Genomic DNA, 25110 nt, shown 5'->3' on the forward strand with positions numbered 1-25110 from the left:
ACCATGCTGAAGATTTCCATTACCTTGACCATTTTGGTGTTACTGTTGATGTTTCATTTTTATATCTTCCGAATTGTTTGAATATCATTCAATTAAGACTCATATTAGTTAATAAACATTTCATATTGATAGTAATCTACGTGCAATAAAATATTAAGTATCAAAACTTGTTTATGGTTAGTTCGTGGTTGTTATAGTAGTAAAACTACTCCCAGTTTTTTGTCCAAATTGCTCATTTACTCTGGTTGCTTTGTACGTATTATTTGTTATGTTCTTTGTTGTGTTTGTTTTCCCGTCTGGTCTTAGTCCCTGGATTGCATTCTTTTGATTTCTGTTACAATCTTGGTTCTCTTGATTACTCTTTTCATTATCAACCAACTGATTTTAATCAAAATATGTAGATTTATGCGTATCATTTTCACATAATTAGTTCGAATCCCATGGGCTTAATTTGTGAACCTCTGCGCATTGTTTTCATTTCCATATTTATCTGTAATTTAAATATATATTTTCCTGTATCTAATGTGGTCTTATTAAATAAAAATTGCTCGATCGGAAGAAAGCAAAATTTTAAATTAACAAAATGTCTTTCACGTATTACCTAACACCTGATGCAATATTTACATATCGGTGCTTGTATATACGTAAGACGGAGTGTATTTTCATTATTTAATGGACATGTTAGTCTTTTAGTAAGCTTTGTTTGTTTTTGTTTGTATGTTTGTTTTGTTTTGTTTTATTTGCTTTTTTGTTGTTGGTTGACATTTTCAAAATATTTATTTCTTGTCGTCATATTTTCTGCTTTTACAAGTGGGGTATAGTAAGCACAACAGCTCTTCATTTTCATAATAACATGCACCCCTTTTAAGTCTGTTTTGCTTTATTCTGCATTTTTTGTTCTTACATTAGTGTTACCTCTATGAATAGTGTGTTAGCTATAAGAGACTGGACACATAAGTTGGGTTTGGAGAGAAACAACAATGTTAGTTTTTTTTCTGCTCTAATTGTTTAATTATGTATAAAATCTAATAAAACCGTCAACAATGCAAAACAAATTAAAACAAATCAAATGTCAATTACAGTTTGTTTCAATGTCCATTTTAGAATTAGACAGTTAACGACATTTTTCTTCGACTTGCCAAGCATTTCCCAACGCAAATGCGTCCGATGTAATTTGGTGGTTGGGCATTAGCATGTCATCATAACGTTCGTGATTTAGGGTACCGAGGAGTCCTCCAGTTTTACCGAAGTACCATTTGCTTAGATCAATGTCTATCTTATCAACATTGTCATCAGTTGAGATTTGGAATCCGTTTCCTTCAACAAAAACCTTCCCTTCGTCAGCGAAAACTGCAAAATCTGGCGATTTGTAAGGTAATTTTGTCAAGGCTCCATCAATCCTTACCTGTAATATACAGCAAACAAAGCTAAGGTAAGGACAGATTTATTAAAAAAAATATATTTGTCTTAGATATTAAATTGGAATCATATATCAAGCAAAGAAAGGACAAAGAATGTTTAATAACTAGATTTCACTAAATTGTCATATCGTATAAGAAACTGTGAAAGACATTCTCTACAGCTAAGTCTATAATTAAAAGAATTTCGTGTAAAAATAGCTTACCTTCCCACCAGGTAATAGTTGAACGTTTTCTCTGTGAGCTGTTACAATCAACTTTTTCTTTTGTCTTGCAATGAAATTCAGGATCATGCTGAAATTTCCATCAACGTAATCTTTTGCAAGTACATAACTACATCGTCCACTAAAGTCATACTCTTGTCCATCAAATGTGGTAAATCGGGCACCATCGATTGAGGCATGTCCTAAAACCAATAAGAAATGGAGTAACAATAAAAAGAGAACGGATATGGTAACACGAAACAAATGCCCTAGCGTATAACCTAAATACGAAGAAGTAAATACTTTCCGAGATCTCCAAAAGGTCTTCAAAGTAAGCTCTGAAAGGGCACGAAAACAAACATAATAAAATCCATGATAACAAATCTAAAAAGTAAAATTTTCTAGTAAAATAACAACTCAAAGAAAATGACTGTTTTCCACCTACTCCATAGTCAGGGAGTAAATTACAAGTTATCTTTATATCTAAAAATACAAATATTGTGTGGTGTTTAATAGTAAAAACATATAACTAGTTCAATGTACGAACATGATAGAACTATCCAAACCAAAATTTACATTTCACAGTATACATACACACTTCAAAAAGAAAGTAAGTAAACAACTGACCTTCCCAGCTTAAATGAGGTATGTAGTCCTCAAGAGAACCCAGCTTCACGTTGGGGATATTTGGAATTCTTGGCAGATACTTCCGTAGAGAAATATCAGATACAGATGTCAGGGATTTGACATCTACAGGAAGATAAAGATCGATTTCTATTTTTCCATTAGCTATATCGTACATGATGATTTTAGATTTGAGGAGATTGGCGAGTATGTCTTTGATCATGGTAGCTTCTTTAGTGGCGTCTTTTTTTACTTCCTCAACAGCCTTGTTAACAAGTGCTTTCAGGTTTTCCTCAAATTCCCAGTATTTATAAGCTGAAGAACCCTATAAATTAAGGATTAAAAATACAAGTGTATTAGATAGTATATGAAGTATGTAGATGAAAATATTATGTACTTGATATTTTTCCTTATGATCCAATACCCCTCTTCCAATTTGATGTAGAATGGTGTAAGGCACAGCCATGATACGTTTCCTCATAATAATGTCAAATTCCGTACAAAGATATAACCGTCTTCTTTCATTGTTTTTTTCCCCTCTTCATCATATCATACTTCGCGTTCGCATCTTAGAGTTATTTGAAGGCAATTTAAAAAGGGAGTCTACATTTCAATATATTTACCATGTTATAAACTGGAGTAGGAAGTGTGTTAATAAGGCCTCTGTTTATGTCTCCTCTAACGTTGTATATAGCAGACGTGTACTGGTTTGCAATATTATTCATATGGTCTTCCATGTTCATATTTTGAAGTTTTTTCGTGTAAGGTTGCAACCTTTGAACGTAAAGCGCTGTGTTTACTTTTCCAATCATTCCTTCAAAAGACAAAAAAATACAGCTATAAAAAAATTCTAATACTAACAATCAAATAAAAAGCAGTTGATCACGTAAAAACTTTCTCAAAAGATTTGTTTAACAAATGGAATCTGATCTTTGTAAGTTTAATTCCCGCTGGTATACCTATAGTAGATTCCGCGTTATAAAGAAATGTGTCTAAAATTTACGTAAACTCTTGTAGTACCTTGAATTTTATTGACAGTATTGTAATTAATGCCATTCAACATTTGTCTAGATGAACCATACAACTCGGAAGAGTAGTCTCCAAGTCTCTAAAATATAAAAAAAAATATTTTTATTGCAATTTTTATTTACGTTGTATTTGATTTAAATGATTTAATACAGTAGGTTTACAAAATATGTCATTTTCATCATGCATTATATTGATAATAGTCAGTTTACTATTACCCGTGCGGTCCATTTGAACATAACCTATTTGCAAGTTTTTAAAGTACACCATGTTAACGGATTATTTCTCTATGGACAGAAAAAAGTATAACAGTCATTTCTAAATTGTTAAGATTTGTACATACGACTTCTGAACATCTCTTACCTGTTGTAGTCCTTGTATACTGTTAATATATTCATCAAGTCTGTTTTTCATTTGGCAACTTCTCCATGATTCCAACATTTTATGTTTTGTCTCACTTTAAAACAATGAAAACATAATTAACATGATGCTAAAAAAAGAAAAGATAGAAATTAATTATATAATAGGAATTTTGTCTTTGATGAAATGCACTAAATTTTTTTTAATTCAGGGGTAAGTTGAATGTTTTTATAATTCGTACTTTATATGATACCAAACTGCTATTTGTAACTTTATAATGTATCATACCTTCCTTTTGTCATGGCTGTTTGTAGACTGTCAGAAACATCTCTTAGATAATATGCGTTTCTATCTCTCAAAGAGATAATATCGGACATGATTTCATCAGCAGCTTGGGTGTATGGTTTAATACTTTCTATACAGGCTGCTCGGATGAGCTGTTTTTTGTAATTGATTTCTCTTCTAATTTCATCGTGGCTGATTTTCAACGATCTAGATGATCTTATAAGGTAATCCTCTGTTCTTCTCTTTAAAACATCCTGTATGAAGTATGAAATTTACTCTTTTCACAGTTAAATATATATTTTTTGTATTCTCAAAGAACTGAATATTCGTGAAGAATTATAAATATAATGAATATCATCTCTAGTCTAAGTGTGTGAAACAGATGAAAACAAAATATAGATCCTATTTAATCGCAGTTTGTTTTTTTTAATTATTATTATTAATTGTTATGTTTTACCTTAAGGTCTGTTAGAAGAGTTGGACGCCAGTTAACACGGGTATGGAGTATTCTAGATGTTTTTAGTCGAAGGTTCACTAAACTGTCGACCATTTTCCTGTCATTATCATTTCTGTATAGTTCAGCTAATAATCCTTTAACATCATTAAACTCTGCCTTCACATGAAGTGTATTCTTAGGGTTATCTGTCAGAAACAAATACCAGTAATTACATAAATGCTAAAATCACATTTTAAATTGCCCAGTATGAATATCAAACACCATGTAATGGCAATCTGAAATAGTTCTAAACAATTTATGTATCGGAAAGATAATACGATTTGAGTTAAACAAAGGTGAAACTAATATGGACATGAAGCATAATTTACCAATGTCATAGTTCATGTTGAAGTCCAAACTAGCATCTTCTGGATCAACTGTTAGTTCTGTATTGATTGGTTTCGAATCATCATATAAGTTCTTGAAAGACAGTCGATAAGGTTTGGTATCAAATGATGCCTCCATTGACATGGATTTTACTGGAGATCTAACCTAAATGTGAAAACAATTATTTCTAAGCTTTATTAAACACCATTCCAGAAAGTAAAGTTTCATTATATGGCAAGTTTTATAATATATCAAAAACTGTAGTGATCCAACGAAAAATTTGTTTAAACAAATGAAGTTAATTCTATACAAGCATAAAAAATAAATTGAAAAAATTGAAAATTTACCTCGACTTAATTGTTGATTCATTTTCGGTAAAAGACGACTTTATAGTAAAAAAAAAGTGAAAGTCAATCTGTATTAATTATGTGCACTTGTATACGTAAAGGAAAGTACGTGTTCGATGATGGGAATGTACCTTTAGGTTAAGTTGCCTTCTGATTTTATCAATTTCTGTCATCAAAGCAATGTTCTTTGTCTGTCGTTTTGCAGTTAAATATTTGATGTCAATATCAGCGGCCAGTTTGTCACTTCCCTTTGTTATCTGAGCCTGTGTCTGAAAATCAACTGTGGTGTATGGGTGGCTAATTCCAAGCTGTAGTTTATACTGATCACCACGGCCAGAGATATCTTCAAGTTTAGAACTAAGCGTTAGAGTTTTGCGTGAATCTGTGGAATATTTGAAAGCTGTATGTCCGTCATATATAACATTTCCACTGTTGACTAGCATTCTTGTGTCAAACTGTACAGACTGGAAAAAAATTAAATTAACTTTAAAAAAAATATATAGAAAAAACTTTAAAAAAATTAATGATGAATTCGTTTAATAAAGGATGACATGCGTTAAATAATCTAACTGAAACTATAGTTTTTGTCCGTAAATATATATGCTTTCAAGGTTATAGTTTCAAAATATAAGTATAACTTACATACATTCAATGTTAAAGCCATGATTTAAGAATTATAGTCTACTACCATCCAAGAATGAATACGTTAGATAACCATACCTCTCCAAGACTTGGCAATTCCAGTGCCAAACTGACTTCATTGCCGTCACCTCTTTTCTTGTCTATTTTCTTGACAACAAAGCGCTTATTTTGATCTCTTTCTACATCCCAAGAAAATGACGTTTCAAAAGTGTCCAAACCATAAGAACTTCTTTTGAAACGGGATGCTTCGATTTTTCTTGACGGGATGATCAATGTGACTTTTTCCGTGTTTGACCTGTAGTCAAATTCCAGTCCATACGTCTCTCTGTCATCTTTCAAGAAATGCAGTGCTACTTGGTTGTTATCACTTCTTTTTTTGGAACTTGCTCGTATTTCATATATTTTTCCAACACAGTTGCCTTTGTAACTTATAACTTGTGTATTGTCAGACCAATCTTCGTTGTATGTCATATCAAGTCTACATTGGCTATCACGTTCAAGTTTGTTCCAGTTGACAAGAATATGTGATTTCGGACTAAATATATTCTGTATTTCAAATTGCATTGGTCGTGGTTCATTAATGCCAACCTTTAAATGAATTTCTTTACCTTGTTGTCTTCCTTCAATCTCAATATCATACACAGTATTTTGGTTGATCTTCATATTGGCTAAAGCTACAATGATGTCACGGTTTTTTGGCATGTCTATTTTGAATTTACCGTCAAGGTTGCGGAGTGCATCACATGGGGAAGATAGCAAGAATGTGACTTCCGTTTCATATATTGAAGCATCAAATGTAATACCTTTTGGCGAATTAAAGAATCCATCTGCATGTACAGTTAAAACATCCCGGCTTCTATCGATATTCATGGACAACCGGATATCTTTAATTCTCTGAATGCCGGATTGTATCCGTGCTAAACCCTGAATGCTGTTTTTAGTCTTTTTAAAATTGGTCTCGACGTCAACCTCTGGAATAGCAGATCCTTGCAAGTTAAAGCGGAGGTTATTTGGGTCATTAATAGATGAAGTGATTTGATGTCGTTCGTATCCTGTAAATGGAGTTTCGATATTAGCATTTAAAGAGGTAGGAGTCATTTCGCCAGTCAGAATGATCCTATCACTTCCACGGGCAATATTGCTTTCCACAATCACATTTTGACCATCGATGTTAAGTTTATAGAACGCAGAGTATCTATTTTTAGGTGTAACTATGAATGCATCGACTAATTTCTTATTCATTTTAAGCTCTCCGTTCAGTAATGGCTTATTGTCCTCTAATGAAAAGTACATTGCAGATTTAAGGTTGTCATCTCTATAGTCATGGCTGTATCTGCAGAGGACATGTGGAGCTGTTCTTGAAGGAATCAGTAAATCTGCATTCAGATAAATATCTGTAAGTTGATTAAACCTCAATGTTACTTTTCCTTCAAATTTATTGTCTGGTGCATATTCAATGTGTCCCGATGTTGTAAACGATCGCAGGGTTCCAGCATGTTCAAGATTCCCTCTGATATTATGAAATGGTGTTTGAAGTCCGAATGATCCTGAAATAGTTGGCTTGACATGAAAAGATGCACTTGCTTTTATTTCTTTTTCATCCAATTTTGCAAGGAGTGATGTTCTGAAATTTGATATTTCCCCATCATGTTCTACTTTAAGTTGTGAAATTCTGGTAGTTCCTGCAATTTTAGACGAGATTTTACTATCGATGGACAATGACGAACCTCGTAGATTGACTGTAGTTTCTTCCTTTATTTCGTTCATATTTCCTACAGATGCTTTTGTATTTGAAGCAAACGACTTCGTGTCAAAACGGATATCGTATTCCATATTGATATCTTCTAGCATCGGTGTTTCCAGAAGCATACTTCCTTTCATAGATTGGTATCTAAATTCATGATTAGCTACTCCTCTCACCTTGTTTTTCCCATAACCAATTGATGACTCAACTTTAAACTGGTTAAGTCTTCCATCTCCGCTTACAATAACTTCAAAGTCTTTGGTGAATGGTGTTTTGACACAAAGTTCAAACAGGAGACCGTCCTTTGATTCAACTTTACTGTTAATCTGTGCTTTGTATTTTCCACTTTGTATCTCCCATTTACCGAAAAGCATAGACTCATTTTTTATATAAGTGGCTTTTGCGGAATTTGTTTCGAACCCAGTTATTGGAGTCTGAATTGTAAGCTCAAGCCCTCTGTTAAGATTGAAAGAAACGTCGGAAGAAACAGCCTTACGGTTGTATGTCAGCAGTGAAAAGGATCTGAAATTATGTAGATCACCCGAGTGTTTCATGCTTATCGACAATTCATGCTGCATTGCACCATTGTAAGATATTTCGGCTCGCCCATCAAAGTTCATGATCTCAGCATTTTGTTTAAGGACGACAGTTATGTCATTGGTGCTGGGCAAATTCAGTTTAAGTTTTCCATCAATTCCATTTGTAAAGTCAAGTTTCAAGTCGACTGACATTTCCTGATCGTTCACCGAGACAAGTCCCACAGAGGAGAAGTCCTTCTGGAAACCAGAAATGGAGAATTTGGCTTTAATACTATATTGCTGTTTTCCAGCATATGATGTTGTAAGTTGTGATTCAAAGTTCTTCAATTCACCATGATGCTGGAGAGATATTGTTATATCTTCAGTAAAAGGTGACTTGAGATTAGCCTGAACATCAATGTTTTTACTTGTATCAGCAAAAATCTCCGAAGATATTGTTTTGTCATTGTAAGTCGCTTTTCCCTCCAGTGTAAACTTCCTTAGTGTACCTTTTAGTTTAAAATTCGCTGTCAATGAGTGTTGTATTTTACCAGAGTATTCCAGCTGACCACGAGAGGAGAAATCTTTCAATGTACCTTCGGTAGTAACTTCAAGTCGTAAGTCGGAATACTTCGGTGTCCTAAGAACAAAAGCAATATCCATTTTTGATAGTGTGTCAACATCTAAACTCAACGATGTTATCTTATTGTTGAACTTAAAGTTGCCTTTGGTTGTAAACTTTCTCAAATTTCCTTCATGTTTAAATGTCACAAGAATTTCATGCTTATTCTCTTTAAAAATTAATTCTGCTCTAGATTGCAAGTCCCTTGAAAAACCTGGATGATCAACAACAAGCTGAATGTCTGACCACACGGGTGTTTTCAAAGTTGTCTTCCCACTTAGTCCAGAGGTTGTGTCAACATCAAGAGACAATGAAGACTGTTTGTTGTTGTAGTTTATTGTACCTAAACTATGAAACTTATCTAGAGTTCCATCAAGTCTGAAGGTTACCAATAAGTCATGCTGTTTTGTGCCACTGTATGTAACTTCGGCTTTTGATCGTATATTTCTACTGTTTCCTTGGTGCTCGAAGGAAATAATTATATCATTGGTAAACGGGGTTTCGATGCGACCATTTAATTTTATTCCGTTTGTCATATCCGATAATACTGCTACTGAAACTTTTTGTTTGTTATATTGGCCGTTTCCAGCGATGTCAAATTTTTTTAAAGACCCAGTGCTTTGAATCAAAAGACCAAAGTCATGCTGTTTTGCTCCGCTATAAGAAATATCTGCACTGCTTTTGAATTTCTTTAGTGAACCTGAATGTTCAAATGATATTTCAATGTCACTGGTAAATGGTGTTCTAAGTATCCCTCGTCCTTTTACATCACGAATGGCATCGAATTCTATCTCAATGGAGAACCGTTTTTTGTTATATGCTACTGAACCAGATGTCCTAAAATTTTTATGGTCACCTATATGTTCAAATAAAAACTCAACGGAATGTTGTATTCTGCCGCTGTACGTTAAATCGCCATTTGTATGAAAATTGAGTGAATCTCCGTTGAATTCTCCGTTTGCAATCAGGTCATCAGTAAAAGGAGTTTTTAAGACAACTTTTCCACTATATCCGTTGGATCTTTCAAGTGCTGCCTCGAGAGATATTTTTTTTCCATTGTACAATCCTTCAACAAAAGCACGCTGTTTACGTAACTGAACGACAACGTTTATTTCATGCTGTTGTCTTCCATTGTATATTATTTCCCCATGGCTTATAAAGTCATTCAGATCTCCTTGATGGGAGATGGACATCGTTATATCTTTCGTGTTTGGTGTTTGTAGTGTCAAAGTAAGAATGATGTCTCTGGTAGTGTCCAATTTAATGTTCAAGGATGCCGACTTGCTATTGTGTGCTGCTGATGCAGACAATTTGAATTTTCTTAAATCTCCCTCAAGTTTGAAGGCTGACGATAAATAATTTCTGGATCTTCCATAGCTAAGATGGGCGCTGTTTGTAAAGTCAAATAAGTTTCCTCGGTGTTCTACGACAATTTCAATGTCATGGAAAAACGTTGATTTTAATGTAACAGTACTTTGCACGCCGTTAGTAATATCAAACATGACGTCGCCAGTTACTTTCTGTCTATTGTATTCAGCATTTGCTTTTGATGAAAACATTTTGATATTACCGGTATGTTCCAATTCTACTAACATTTTGTGTTGTTTCCGTCCACTGTATGTTATATCACCCGTTGTTCTGAATCCATACCGCCCTTTTCTTGTGTGGATGAGTTCGAGTGACATTGGCAGAGAAATTGGTGTTTCTAATTGTCCTGTCATTTCAATATTTCCGAGGAGTCCTTCGCTTGCTCTTACTTTACTTGAAGCGGACACTTTGTTTTTATTGTATTCGCCATTTGCCGACATTCTCCAAGATTTAAGGTTACCTTCAAGATTAAATGATATTGCAAATTCATGCAGTTTCTGTCCATCAAATGAAATGTAGGATTTTGATGTCATTCTGAGCATGGAACCACTTGAGTCAGAACTGAATGATATGTCCCTTGTAAATGGACTTTTTATGTAACCACTGACTTGTAAGTTTTCTGGCCTCATATCAACTGAAAACTGAGCTGATGCTGATTTGTATCCGTACTTGATTTCTCCATTAGACAGAAATTTCTTTAAAGTCCCAACATGGTTTACTTTCAATGATAAATCTTTTGTGTAAGGTGTTTTGAGGTTGGCATTTAAATCAATACCGTTAAGCGAAGAAAATTGAACATTTCCACTTCCTGTCATGTCATCTATGTTAATGTAAGCACTGGTTTGGAAGTTTTGTCTTTGACCTCTATGATTAAATGACATTCTTCCGGACTGTAATATTCTGAAAGGAGATTTTAGAGTCATTTCAACGGAGGCATCGTTCTCAAAGTCTATATTCATCATCATTTCTCCACTCTCAGTCCCGAGGCTGCATTTGAATGTAGACGCAAATCTATTCCATTTTCCTGTAGTTTCCATTGATGCGGTCAGGTCTTGGGTATATTTTGATCTGAAAGACAACTCTCCTTTCATTGTTGGTTGTTTCGTTAGTGTTAGTTTTCCATTTACTAATGTCTCTCGTCCATACATGGCTACAATTTGACTTTCATGAGAAATCTCGTCCTGTAAAAATGAAACTTTTATAGGCCTGTAATTTGGTGTGACAACCGTTAATTTTCCTTCAACTGGACCAAGTGTTGTAAAAGATACATCTATTTGGCTTCTACTCTTTTGGTACAAGGTTTCGAATCTTGAGACAAAGTTGTTTGAAGTTCCAGAATGGGACAATTTAGCAGTCATATCTTCCATTGTCTTAAAAGGTGTCTTTACATTGACTGAAGCTTGTAGTCCAGATTCTAAATTGAGGGAAGTTACAAGGCTAATTGTATTTGAATCTGAATAGGTGATTGTACCTTTTGTCTCTAAGGTCAATTTGTCTGCAATATGGCTTAGCTGTGCCTTCAAATTACGGTAACCTCTGAAAGGGGTTTGAAGACTACCAGATACATGGACTGGAGACGATTTAAATAGAAGATCACCAATAATAGTATCCTTATTCTTTGACATTTCAATATGGCATTTGAAATCTTCAATCTTTCCATCGTGAGTGATTAAAGCCTTTATAGCTTCGTAGCCTTTATGTGGTGTCCTGATGATCATTTCTGCTGAAACAATTGGGTTCAATTTTGATTTAATATTTGCTGTCCAAATATTTTTACCGACTTTAACTTCTGTTTGGCATTTGAAATTTCTAACATCCCCTTCATGAGATATGCGGCTTGATATCTTTCTAAGATTTCTGAATGGTGTTGAAATTGATATTTCAATGTCAAGGTTTTTCACAAAGTTGAAAGACAGTTCGCCGTCAATTTCTTGCTTCTTTCCCCATTCAGCTTTTGTCTTTGTTCTAAAATTTGATAATCCACCTTTATGAGAGACAGAAAAGGCAATATCATCCATCCATGGAGATGACAGCTTAATGGATCCTTTTATTCTTTTTCCAGATGTTCCATCGAAATCAAATTTTATAGGTTTCCTTTGACCGTAGTTTATCATTGCAGCAGATTTTAAATCTTTCTTATTCCTTAAGTGCGAGAAGGAGGCAGATATGTCATTCATTGACGGTGATTTAATGTCAATCGACCCCTGAATCTTCTTCCCATTTGTGAATTTTACATCCAAAGAGTGTTTTTCTTTTTTAGTTAGCTGTAACTCTGCTCCAGATGAGAAACGTTCCCACGACCCTTTATGACCTATTCGTAAAAAAATAGGATCGTCGTCAGGAAGGTTCAACTTTGCACTTATACTGTGATCATTTTGGAATTCAGTTTTCAGTTCGGACGAATAAACTTTTCCCTTTGGGTACTCAATCTTTAGTTTTGTAATATAGCCCTCTGTAGTCGCCTTGTTCGATGCAGATGCGGTAAAACGTCTAAGCCGTTCAAATGGTGTCACAATGCTGAGGTCAGCATCTAATGTCTTGTCAACCAACAAAATCCTTGAAGTAAATCCAATCACTCTTCTGGGAAGGTATTCAAGCTTAATGTCTGTCCTTGTCTTTTCATTCTCTGGTCGGTTGGAAAAAGTAATTTCACTATAGGGTATTTGATGGAAAGGTGATTCAAGTCGAACATTTCCAGAAATCCCACCTATTCTGTTCAGGGTTGACATAATCCTTATGTTTCCGAAAAAAGGCTGCATTTCAATGGAAGCTGAAGAAGTCATAGACTTTATGTCACCTTTAAATTCTATTTCGGTGTTAAAACGTTTGAAGCTTTCTGAAGGTGTTGAGACAGTTAGCGAAACGTATTTTGTGATGCCAGTCTTTAATTTTCCCTCAGTTGCCATGATCTCTCTGTCTTGATACAAAAAGCGACCAGTCGCTATCAACTCCCCATCTTGAGTTTTCAGGTGAGACTCCGTTGTGAAAACATTTTTACTGTCTTTACTCATTGTTACAATTGTATCCAAACTTCCATAGCTGTGTGAGTGACTCACTGATATTTGCCCAGCTGAAGATGGCGTTAATCCTTTCACGGTGTATTTAGCAAAAGCTTCTCTCCATTTCAGATTGTGCCTTCCTTTGACTTCTGCATTATAAATGTTCTTGTTCAAGTTGAGACTAATGACTGATGACATGTCATTAAGAGTGTTTTTGTGTTCCCATTTTGCAATGTATTGCCTCTTCCTTATACCGATTAAAACATTTCCACTTTGTTGAACCATAAGACCTGCTCTGTCGTGTGTCAATCGTCCTTCGTAATTGTATTTCTTGCCATTGAGATCAAGTGATAAGCTGTTTTTCATGGTGTTGTCCTTGTGCTGGTGGCTTACGGCAACAGAGACACTTCTTACAGAAGGAATATTAGACTTCACTCCCAGATGACCTCGGTATACATCGTTATCCTTCTTAGCAGATCCATGAAATTGTATTGACTTTTCAGCGGTCTGAATTTTCACAAGAGATTTTATCTCGTTTGTAACATCATGGGATAATTCTAAAGAAGTTGATTGGAAACTCTTAAATGGAGTTTTCAGGTTCATTGTTGCATGTATACTGTGAAAACTTATTGGTCTTTGTAAAACCAGCATATATGAAACCCGGTTGTCAGGTTTCCAACTGACTTCAAAGTTAGTTTCATACTGGCTAGTTGCTGAGACATGATCGAGGTCGATTTTTACATATTGCAATGGTTTGTATACTGAATTGACAGTCAAGCTGCATTGTGTCTTTTCGTTCTTCTGTATAAAAGAACCATCAAGAGAAAGTTGTTTTGCACCATTGGTCACCAGATCAAAATGGGCGCTATCGACTTTTCTGTTCATGTCCATCTTACTGTTTTGAAAAGGTGTCTTAATTCTCATAAAAGCACTTAAATCTTTCTTGCTCCTGACATCTACTTGGGTATCAATAAGGACTTGTTTAGACTTGTCATTGCTTACATCCCATTGAATATCAAACAAACTGAAGTAAGATGAACCTTTTTTCTTGGCTTCTACGTGCCCTTTGACACGTCTAGATGGAACGGTGAAATCTCCAGATAGTCGTAGGAGTACAGATTTTTTATATTGAGTGTTTATTTCTGCTAGGTAGTCATTGTTCAGTTGTGAGCGAATTCTGAAGTTTCTTGGGTCAAGACTGATCATTCCTTCAACATGAACGGGATCCCTGCCGTCCATTTTGACGTCAGTACTGACGTCATATTCGTCGTTTCCAATTTTCATTTCACTTACAATCTTACTTTTATGACCAGCAATGATTGCAGTTAATTCGTTGCTGTACCGTTTGTTATTTTTCTGTTCCATGTTATTACTAATAGAAAAGTCTTTTTCATTCCATTTTAAATTAGCTTCTCCGATATAGGACAAGAGTTTTCTTGACTTGTCTTTTAGTTTTAATGTTGCAGATGCTGATTTCTTTTTACCATAGACGACTCCTATATTGCTTTCAAGATTTTTAGGAGTGTGTCTGTGACCACCTTTGATCTTAAGATCTACTCCCTACAAAATGAATTGACACATTTTACTTTGCAGATCACGATGAAAAATTTAAGCCAATTACCAGATTCCTTTTAACTTTTCCATTTAATTTTGAAATATTAAAAGTAACTAAGATTGCCTAATCGGGAGATTAGTTGCGATGAAATATTTTATTGATGACGTTTAGTCAATTCTTTGATTCTTTTCTCAACTTTTTCCGAAAAAAAAAGCTCGAATAAAACATTTTCTTATGTATACTGTTTGTGAATATTACACTCAATCAATTACCATAGCCAAGTGTTTAATATCAGCAGTGACGTCCAGGTCTGATTTCTTCCATCCAAGTTCATGACGTACTAAAGATGACACAATAATTCTCTTATTTTCATCTTTTTTCTTTGCTCCGTATTTCAGATCAAAGTCGACTTTAGAAAGTCTTCCTTTGTTACTCATATCGGTTGAAAAAGACACGTCATAGTCACTGTTCCTTTTGAATGTGATTTGTCTATAATAATATAGTAAGTTACAGTTAGTCCTAGTAATTAGGTTCTTACACTGGTTTCTACAGAATATTCGTTTTAAAAGAATGGTAAAAATGTATGAAAGGGTTTTTAACGGTGGGGACGGCTGGGGTACAGTGGATCGAATGGAAACTCGATAAATGTAGGTAGGGAAAATCTAAACATTTAAAAAAAATGTTTACAAGTATTAGAACATTTTGATTTGACAGTAGTGGGTTTGTTGAGCGACAACGAATAGGATGTGTTTCATTTTCTATGTTAAATACTAATATTAACAATTGAAACCAATGTACTTACTTCCTAAAGTATGACAAATAATTAAGGTGGCATATATATGTCTGCCGCAAAAAAAACAGTCATTTATGGAAAAGTCAAATATTGTAACTTAGTATTGAAATTATGAAGGTCATATAAAATATACTTAGAAGAAACATGACCACTTAGTACCTGAGAGTAATTTTAAATAGACAAACTTAAGAGATTTTTTACTTACCCATTCCCGTTTACTGACCAGACACTTTTGGTAAACCGGTAGCTAACTTTACTGTTGCCAGTGATTCTGTCTCGGCTGACCTTAGGAATAACGTAGTCCATGTTTACTCTCGAAATCAATGAGGACTTCTGGAGAACGAAGTTTGTATTGCCTTTCAGTCTAAGCACCGGAGTAGTAACATCCACTTTAGACTGGTACCTTGTACCAGACTTTTTCACAGATCTGACAATTTTTGCTGTAATAAAGGTATGTTGTTTTTAACATTGAATCCAGATATCTTTGATTTTGTTGGTTGTCTAAGCGGATCCATTCTACAAGTTAAGATTACAAAGGGCAAGTATAAAAGAAGAGTCCCACTCTTTAACATTACCTTTAGGAAGAGTAATCAAGGGAACCAAGGTTCTAGTGGTAATCAAAAGAATGTAATCGAGGGACAAAGACCAGACATGAAAAACAGACATACACAACAAAAAACATAATGTAACTAAAATGATACATACAAAGTAGCAAAAGCAAATGAGCAACTCGGACTCCACTAAAAATATTGAATTTTAATTTTAGGAAGTGAATTTTAATATTGTTTTTGTTTTCATTATTCCACAGCAATATTAAATTAAAAATTTAATCGTAGTTAAATCATAATCTAAAATACTTAATCTTTAAGAAATATATTTAAAAAATATATAAAATTATTTGTCTTAACTTACTATATAGTTTGATTTTCTGATCTAAGAGTCTGTCTACAATAAGATCAACTAAGATCAGCGATCCAGTTTTGTATTCCAAAGATCCTCCAAATGCTACCTTTTCTTCTTTTGGGGTTCGTACAGAAAGGAATGGCATGAATTTTATGGCTTTTTTGGTTTCTGTTTTCTGATATCTGGTTTCGAAACTGTAGTCTTTCCCGGGTTCAAAAGAGATAGAAGTCTTAATCGACTGCATTGCCTTCTTTGAAATCAGGCTCACTGAAATATCAAATATAAACATGGGAAACTGACGGAGATATTACTTTACTACTAGGTAGTGTGAATTAAAGTTTATGTTGTCATATTATGTCTATTTAATTTTATACTGTTTATTGTGAAGGGTTATTCAATTGGCACTTTTCTGCTTGCAGTAACATTTAAATGGGAAAAGAACTATATGATTCCCTTTACTTCTGTCCGTCAAATTATCAATCTTTCAATTTTACCTTTAGTGTGGATTGGTTGTTTAGATAAACCACTTAGGGTAATCTCGCCATCAAAGTTTTTACCAGCAACAAATTCCACCTTACTACTGAGTTTAATGTTCTCCGTGTTAGGTACAATAATTTCTACATATGGATTGTATGTGAATAGTTGTCCTTTCCTGGATTTAATCCATTCCCCAGTGATGGAATATTCGTTTTCGTTGTCAATTACGATTCTTCCAGTCAGTTGCTTCTGTTTACCATCACCTACAAGGGCCCCTGTGAAATAAACAAAACAGATATTTTATGCTTTTGTTTTGTTTTGTTTTGTTTTGTTTTTGTTTTTTGTTTTTGTTTTTTGTTTGTATTTTGTTTGTTGGTTTGTTTGGTTTTTTTTTTTTTTTTGGCTTGTTTGTTTCGTGTATCGATACTGTTTGTTGAATAAAGAGTTGTATTATTAATTAAGATCAAGTAAAATAATATAAATTTGAATTTTCAAGCTTAAGTGTAAAATATTCGGCAGTTTTCTTCTGTACCTCTAATCGAAGCTTGTTTCCATGGTGATATTAATGTGACTTCAATTACTGGATCTGGTCTGAACAAAACATCAAAAATCATCTGACGATTGACCTTCGTAGATCTTGGTGTGTTGAAAGCTGCTCTGATTCTTGATTCACCCTTTGACTAAAATAAAACAATATAAACAATGTTTGATTAAATACTAGTTAAAAAGTCAAATATTCTAATTTAAATGTGATAGTTTGATTATATTAAAATGGTAACAAGAAACTATTTAATCGTAAAAATATGAATACATGAGTTTACCTTGACAAGTTTGTATTCCAAGTTATAGCTAGCGTGAGTGTCACGTTTATGGAGAGTTATCCCGGCACTGATAGGTCCAGTCAATGGGAAGTATGGCGCGTCAGCTTTTAGTGAAGCATTAGGATATTGAATTTCAGCACATAGTTCAAGTCCTGTTATCTTGGAAAGTTTGTCACCTGAACAGACTTTCTTTGTCTGCCTATTCTTTGTTATCATTTTCTGCTCTCGTTCCACTTCGCGATTAACAGTGAAAAAAGCAGTTCTGTAAAGTAAATAAAAAATACACAGACGGACGAATAAAATTCATAGAATATTGTATTATATCGGCGTTAAAGCACCAAAAATGGAAATATATTTCCTGAGCAATAAACAAAACAGTAAAAGTCATCTTCATCTTATGATAATATTACTTCAATACAATTGGAAATCAAAAGATATTTTTAGAAAGTTTCAGTGCTAACATACTTGACGTTAAAAACTTCAACTTTGTCGAAAGGTGTTTTCAGCTGTGCACTTAGGATTTTTCCCTCATGTAATTCAATCTGTCCTTCAACTGAAGAAACGGAGTGCATTGTTGAAACCATTTTCATTCCACTTTTAGTGACGAAGGCATCAATACTCATCATGCTGTTGATTTGGACAGAACCACTAGAATATAAAATATTGATCAGCATTTATTGTTTTGATACTATACTGGAACATATGTTTTACGGTTAATATAGCTGTTGAATGGAGCATAGTAAAGTTGAATTTCAAGTTCGATACAATTAAAACCTCTTGTGAAATATCACATAACCTTTGAAAGGAAAATAATTTTGTCTAATTTATTAACTTTGCCTTAATAGAGATGCATACTTGACTCCTTACCTTGGTTTCAATGACCCTTCAATAGACAGACTTGGTGTCTTGGTTGTCAGTCTGCGGATGTCGAATTTACCAGATGCCGTTAGATCAATAGTAGCTGATCCTTCAATTGTCAAATTGAGTGGTAGACCAGCAATAGTTGGAATGATCATACTACTGTCCATAAACATGAAGTTCTGTGTAAAAGTATAGTCCTTCCTGTTGGCTAGAGCATTAACAATGTCCATAATATTAATAGATTTTCCATTCGTTATGTCATCAAGTCCGGCCAGTCTGGTGTACATTAGTTCATTTCCAAATACTCTCAAGTAGATTTCCCCCTTTAATGCATCCATTTCAGAACCATACTACAACAAATTTATTACAGACATATCATATGGGACTAAAATTGAAATTTCAAAATAATAAAATGCATTAAAGATAAGGAATATAAAAATCAAAATATTAGTCACTTTTACAGTTGTAATGTTTTTAATATATATAAATAACTGACGCATTTTTATGATAGGTAGAAAGAAAAAATACAGTGATACCTGTTTATTAATAGATTCCATTTTTCTGTCGCTAATTCCGCGAATTGACTGCTTTGAAACGTCCTTCATATCGTCTGACCGGAAGTATCCATTTGGTCCGAAGTAGGATTCTAAGAAGTACTCTAAACCTTCAATTCGTCCACCTATCTCTAGAAGATTGACTGAGTGTCCGAAGAGGTCAAAAGTTATGTTTGTCATGGCAGATCTTGGCAAAAATGACTTTGAAGACCAGATTACATTACTATCAATAGACGCCCCTGTATTAAGCTTTTCCAAAAATAAGGAACCTTCATAATTTCTGGAATATTTCAGTTTTTCTAGATCAAAATGCTTTTTAAGTTCCCTGTCATTAATTATGCGTTTGATTTCCTGTTTGAGAGGATTGGAGGTCTCTGCCAAATTAGTAAGATGTGACCATACAAAAGATCCGACTTGGTTCACCTCTTCTGTTTCCAACAGATATCGGACTCTAGAAAGTACAATGTCGGACGGACATTTCATGATAGCAAGGTAAGCAGCAATTCTTAGCTCAGAGTCTTCATCTCTGTTTCTAACCAACGCCATAATGTCATCACGCTGTAAAATAACAAAGTTCTCTTAATCGTTAAGATAACGTGATCATATAGAAAATTTGTGAACCATATAACCTTCTAGCTGTAAAATTAAATTAACACACTTTTAATATGGGATTAAAACTGAAGTTTCTTTTATCAAAATAATAAAATGCATTTAAGATAAAAATCAAAATACCAAATACTTCTACAGTTTTTATGTAATGATTTTTTATATATATCTAAATAATTGACCTGGTCTGGACCAAGTCCCTGGATTACAATTATTTGATTTACGCTTGAATCTTGGTTCCCTTTAGTACTATTTAGACTATACAATTACCAGTTTGTTGACCATTTAACACTTAGCAAGTATTTCTTTTTTTTATACTCACCTCGACAGAACATGGCATACGCCTGAAAGCTTGGATGGCTGCTAAACGAATCTCCGTTGGATTGTCTTTCCTCGACATGCACTTGGTAATTGAGCTGACAGCGTTCTGGACATAACCAGCATTACCAAGGGATTTCAGACTCATAAGAACCTGTAATTGTAAATGCAAGAGTACATTATAATTGGCAATAGAAGTAGAGATTATAGTACTTGAAAAATTCACGGAAAATGCCATCTTCCCAATGTCAGGGCTGCTGTGTCCACTTGTGTTCGTTGGAATGTTACATTGAGAGGATAGAAAAGTGCAAGTGTTCAGAACTTGAGTGAATAATTCCTTTTTAATATTACAATACAAATCATTGTCGTAATTTATTGTTTACCTTGTTGGTGTTGTCTTTGTCAACATAGCATCCAACTCCGATTTTATTTTCAATAGCAGAGACCATTGATACAATGTCAATGTCATTCTCGCAAGATTCCCTTCTACAGTAGGAATGGATAAGTGACGATATACCAAGCATCGCCTTGTCGTTACCTTCAGATGACAAAAGAGGCTGAAAATGTAAAGATAATGGTTATTATGATACACGAGAATACGAGAATACCGTATTCCATAATGCTTTGTTAAATTAGGTGGATACCAAACTTTTGCATTCTGAGCAACTTCAATGATTATATTCACATTAATTTAGCTTTAATTTTAAGAATCTATTTAGATGAACATTTGATTACTTACTTTGACTTCAATGAGCATGTCTTTGGTGGGATCTTTGATGAATGCCAGTGTTGTTAACCACATGTTAGCTTCAATTCCTGTCACTTCCTTATTCCCAATAAGTGTTGCGATCATTCTCAGTGACGCTTGTGTTCCTAACATTGGGATGGCGTCCAGGAAAAATTTCCTTTAAAGTTAACAAAACATAATCAATCCACTTTCCGCAATAACAACAGATTGAGATGTTGTTTTAGAAATTCAAACAAATAGGCAAGCTTACTAATATAGTTGTTCAATGTACAATTCTAGTCACCATATCTATCCTTTTTAATACTTACTCTACTCTTTTCTGGTTCGATTTACAGAAACTAGCCCCCTTGACGATTCTGAATACTTGTTCTAGATCAGTACTGTCTAATGCCTTCATCAGTCGTACCAGGCTTACAAATAGTTTTGGTGTATCTGGCTTCACACTGTCGGAAGTCGATGAACAGACCTCTCTCAATTGTCTGATGACGTCATCTTTACTTCCTCTATTCCCATTCGAATGAGCAAATATCAGAGGTTGGCGTTCTTCAATAGGAACTGTCAAGAAAAAAATAAAAATATTCAGTCAGCTTTATCTTTTGGAAATACCGATTTATCGCATTACTTTCTTTTGTGAATGTGGTTCAAAATAAAACTAAAAAAGAAGTTTAGAATGATACAGCAGCCATATTCTACTGTAATTTACCTTGATCGGCTGAAGATGATCGCTCAGTCAAGTATTTCAATGTCTGGGTCGTTTTTGTGACAGCACCGCTTGAGTCACGTGAGAATGGTCTTAACACATGCTCCTCTACACATACACTAGTCTGTATGATGCCTGCTTTACTTATGTCCTGTGTACATTCATGGCTACCTTTCACCAGAGGCAACGACTGGATTTCCTGTTGAATAAAATCAATCATTTGTATCTTTGATTTTACTTTAAAAAAACTTTTTGATTGTTTTATTCGTTTAAATATATTCTAGTGCTTGAAATACATTAATTTTAATGAGCAGAATTGAAGAAATTAAACAATTCAATTAAAAAAAAATGTTTATTATACCACCAAGTGATCAAAGATGAACAAGATCAGATACGTAAAGCACTTACAGATTGGACTCTGTAAGGAGTGCCTTGCATCAGAGTGTTGTAGCCGTTTCTTTTCACACAACCAAGAAGGTTTTTACTCTTCTTGATAGTTGTGGTGTACCATCCATTATTGACCAGTTTGTATTCGGCACTACATTCTCCAGCAACGTCGGTCTGAAAACAAAACATTAGTTAATAATACACGCTGCAATGTGAAACAAGTCTAAAACAGTCATTCAATTAACATAAGTCCTGAATGAATTAGTCCTACGATCAAGTGGTGCCCTAGGCATAACTAATGAATGTCTTGTTTTCATTTTCTATCTCTGTAAACCTTTCTCACGAGTAATATTACTGAAGTGTGTGATAAATGAGGTTATTGAAAGATTTCATTTCATACCATTTCTTTATTAATACTGGACATTCAATTTAAAATAAATCTAAGAATCATCTGATGACATAAACATTACGCCATTCAATAAGGTTATAACATTTATAAACTAAATGGTATTTGACCCACCTCCATCATGTTTTGGTCTGTTTTGAGATCATCCATGGAGTTCTGGAGAGCCGACAGGATACCACGCTTGACGTTGAGTGCCCATGCCTTCTCTTGCTTAGAGGTACAAAGTTCAGCCACTACACCATCTTGAAATGAAAACGCCAGGGGTAATGCTTCAAGACTCCTCTTGAATTCACCAGTTGAATCGGCGTCAATTTGGTTTTGTGGTGCATTCTGGTCGGTCTCATGTAGACGAACATCTTGGAGCTAATGAAGCAAAATGAACATAATTCTATACCAGACAAGAAAAGGATGTTTGCGCATTTGTTACATTCTTAAAAATAGTTATTTTAAATTCATATTTAGCGCAAAGTTATAACAGTGACCAAAGCAGATAATATTATTTAACAAAATGGACTTTAAATAAAAGGAAAATTTTGGAAAATTACTTGTTTTTGTTTCGTCTTCCAAGCTATGAAACCTAACATGTGACTGTGCAGAATAGTGTAGATGGAATATAAAAAAGACTATTAATGGTTGTGTATGTACTTAATCAACAAATCATTCCCCTAAGTTGGCGCTATTATTTACCCTCATGCTAAATTCACATTTAGACACAACGTTGATGTTGACTTTAGTTGTCAGTTTGACTCCGGCTTTGTCCTCGGCTGCCCCTTGCATTGTAGTGTCAATGGCAGCAGTGTAGTCATATTCGTAGGTACTTCCTGGTTTGTATCCAAATTTCTGTGTTCCTGTTTTTAACAAACAAAATCCTTGATAAGTCATTCCGTTTCGTTTATTTAGCGACGAGGGTATACATTAAGAAAAGTTTTTGAACCGCTATTAGAAGCTTAATGTTTTTTATTTTTTTATTTTTATTTTTCTTTTTTTTTCTTTTTGTTCATTTATTTTTTTTTTATTATTGTTGCTCTTGTTATTGTAAGCATTTTTTTATCACTTCTCTTGTTAAAAAAGTAAACGAGTCATCATTTATCGTTATACGTTACTTACCTGTACAACGTGTTGAGCATCTTTCTGAGTTAATAATAGGTCCTAAAATCATACAAAATTAAATGAATTTTCTTCGATTATTTCGCTATAATCACAGTTTATACTTCTGAAGAAAAAAAGCGTATTCCGTTACAACAGAAACAAATATGATTATACACTACAAAATTTTTATGAATATGTTCTTGCAACCTCTCCATTTTCAGAGACTAAACGCTTTCATTTTGAATTGTTAAAAAAATAGTTATAAAACATATACACGACAAAACAAAACAACATAATCCGTTGCATTATAGTGGCAACAAAATAATTTTACTTTCTAATTGCACATATGTGAGTAACTGAAAAAAAATAACTTACCCGCCAATGTTGAAACCACGAAGGTCAAAAACAATAAGAATTTGAGCTCCATAATGGAGCCTGGCGGTTGTGTTGTTCGCAGTTTTCTGGAGATGACTGTGGATACTGGCCGATTTATATAGTACTTGAAGGTACAAAGTGACATTGCTATTTTGGTATTGTGACCCGTAATTAACGCTGTCATTACTAGGACTTTGTAACCATGTCATCTGTGATGAATCTTTTATCTTTTAATATTTACGCAATCAGCACATAAAATCATATGGTCGTTGTACTATTTAGTTTTTGTAGGTAATGATAACATTCTGTAGCATATCTGAGACTTATTTAATTATTGCGCATTTATAACTGGATTTATAACTCTATTTTCATATTTCAAGTTTTAAATGAAAATATTTTGTTTCAGTTGTAATCCTTGTAAATGTCAGACAAAAGGTAATGCACCCAAAAACCAACCTGAATTTTTTTTTTTTTTTTTTTTTTTTTTTTTTTTTAATTTACTGTGTTTATTTCTAATTCAGAAAAAAGACAGTAACAATATAACCAATCTCAATCTGTCAATCCGTTATTGTACTTTTGAGTCAAAAACATAGAGTTTGTATATGAAATTAGCACATTACAAACGTTATCATTCTTGATTTAGTTAATTGTAATATTAGGTTTTCTTTAAAATACAGAATTGTATACAACTTTTGTTACGTAAAATATGGATTTTCTGTTATTTTGTTATTACCCTTTATTCATAATACAACAGCACAAGCTGTCTTTGAAAAGTCTACAACAATACCAGTCAAGCAATCAGTATATAGCACATATCTGTTTTCGTTGTTTAAACTAAAATAATACAAAAATGATAGACAGCAAACCAGCAAGACAATTCGGTATAGTTACAAATAAATGTGTAGTAATTTTTCAATGGCTTCACGCGAAGGGCCCTGTAATTCTGTTTACTTTAATGGTACAGGAACTTGGGATTGGTTCCGTATCCGCTTTCATGTTTGTTGCTTGTTCGTTAAAATTGTTCTATGTGTTCTTAAACATCAATTCTTCACCTTCCAAGTGATTGACAGGTGATTTTTTAATTCAATTCGTTTGTTTTTCTCTTTCGCTCAATTTGTTGTAGTGTTCTTACACCTTAGGCCTGCTCGTCGTTTACATTGTGTGCGTGTGTGGGTGAATTTGACTTTGAAAAAAAATCACATTGTCTTCTACTCCTTCTACCAGTTTACAAGATAATTTATTATGACGGAGATCCTTATCTAGTTACTTTGTCTTTCCCTGGGAAGCAGATATCATGGATAGACTGTTTGTAGAAGGAAGAGGTGTTGCAATTGTAACATTGCATGCTTCCGTCGAAATTTAGATTTAAACATTGTGATGGTAATCATTAGATGTGTGTGTGTGTGTGTGTGTGATTTATTTATATATTTTTCTTTTGTATTCGAGTTTACTGCGTCTAATTAGGTTAAAATATAATAGATCATGTATTTTTGTTTTGGTTTGATTTGAGTATATTGATTTGGTTTAAAATGAACTAA

At 33.9% G+C, this 25110-nt stretch overlaps 1 protein-coding gene across 1 annotated transcript; it reads right to left on the reverse strand.

Annotated features, from left to right (window-relative positions):
• Positions 1-987: 987 nt before the first annotated feature.
• Positions 988-23680, reverse strand: LOC148623622 (uncharacterized). Its single transcript, XM_088565566.1, has 30 exons — positions 23573-23680; positions 23216-23257; positions 22796-22956; positions 22223-22471; positions 21724-21876; positions 21319-21514; positions 20924-21170; positions 20607-20772; positions 20251-20424; positions 19872-20021; positions 18926-19501; positions 18396-18739; positions 17994-18176; positions 17529-17790; positions 17240-17387; positions 16725-16982; positions 16240-16497; positions 15533-15767; positions 14807-15023; positions 5807-14539; positions 5218-5550; positions 4742-4904; positions 4374-4558; positions 3920-4170; positions 3635-3728; positions 3266-3353; positions 2869-3059; positions 2249-2570; positions 1625-1824; positions 988-1405 (listed from the first exon to the last, which is right to left on the reverse strand). Exons 1-30 carry the CDS (start codon positions 23622-23624, stop codon positions 1115-1117), a joined length of 14922 nt encoding a protein of 4973 aa, XP_088421692.1. The 5' UTR covers positions 23625-23680; the 3' UTR covers positions 988-1114.
• Between the last annotated feature and the right edge of the window lie 1430 nt (positions 23681-25110).

Source organism: Perna viridis, chromosome 2, assembly GCF_037379345.1.
Source record: "Perna viridis isolate PV_CMFRI_1.1 ecotype Kerala chromosome 2, ASM3737934v1, whole genome shotgun sequence".
Lineage (NCBI taxonomy): Eukaryota > Metazoa > Mollusca > Bivalvia > Mytilida > Mytilidae > Perna > Perna viridis.

Bases quoted from the DNA above. Each gene is read 5' to 3' on its own strand.
- LOC148623622 (XM_088565566.1), bottom strand. From the start codon at position 23,624: ATGGAGCTCAAATTCTTATTGTTTTTGACCTTCGTGGTTTCAACATTG. The intron at 21,515-21,723 runs GTAAGTGCTTTA...TTTATTCAACAG, and splicing joins CTCCTTACAGAGTCCAATCT to GAAATCCAGTCGTTGCCTCT. The intron at 5,551-5,806 runs GTATGGTTATCT...ATTTTTTTCCAG, and splicing joins AATTGCCAAGTCTTGGAGAG to TCTGTACAGTTTGACACAAG.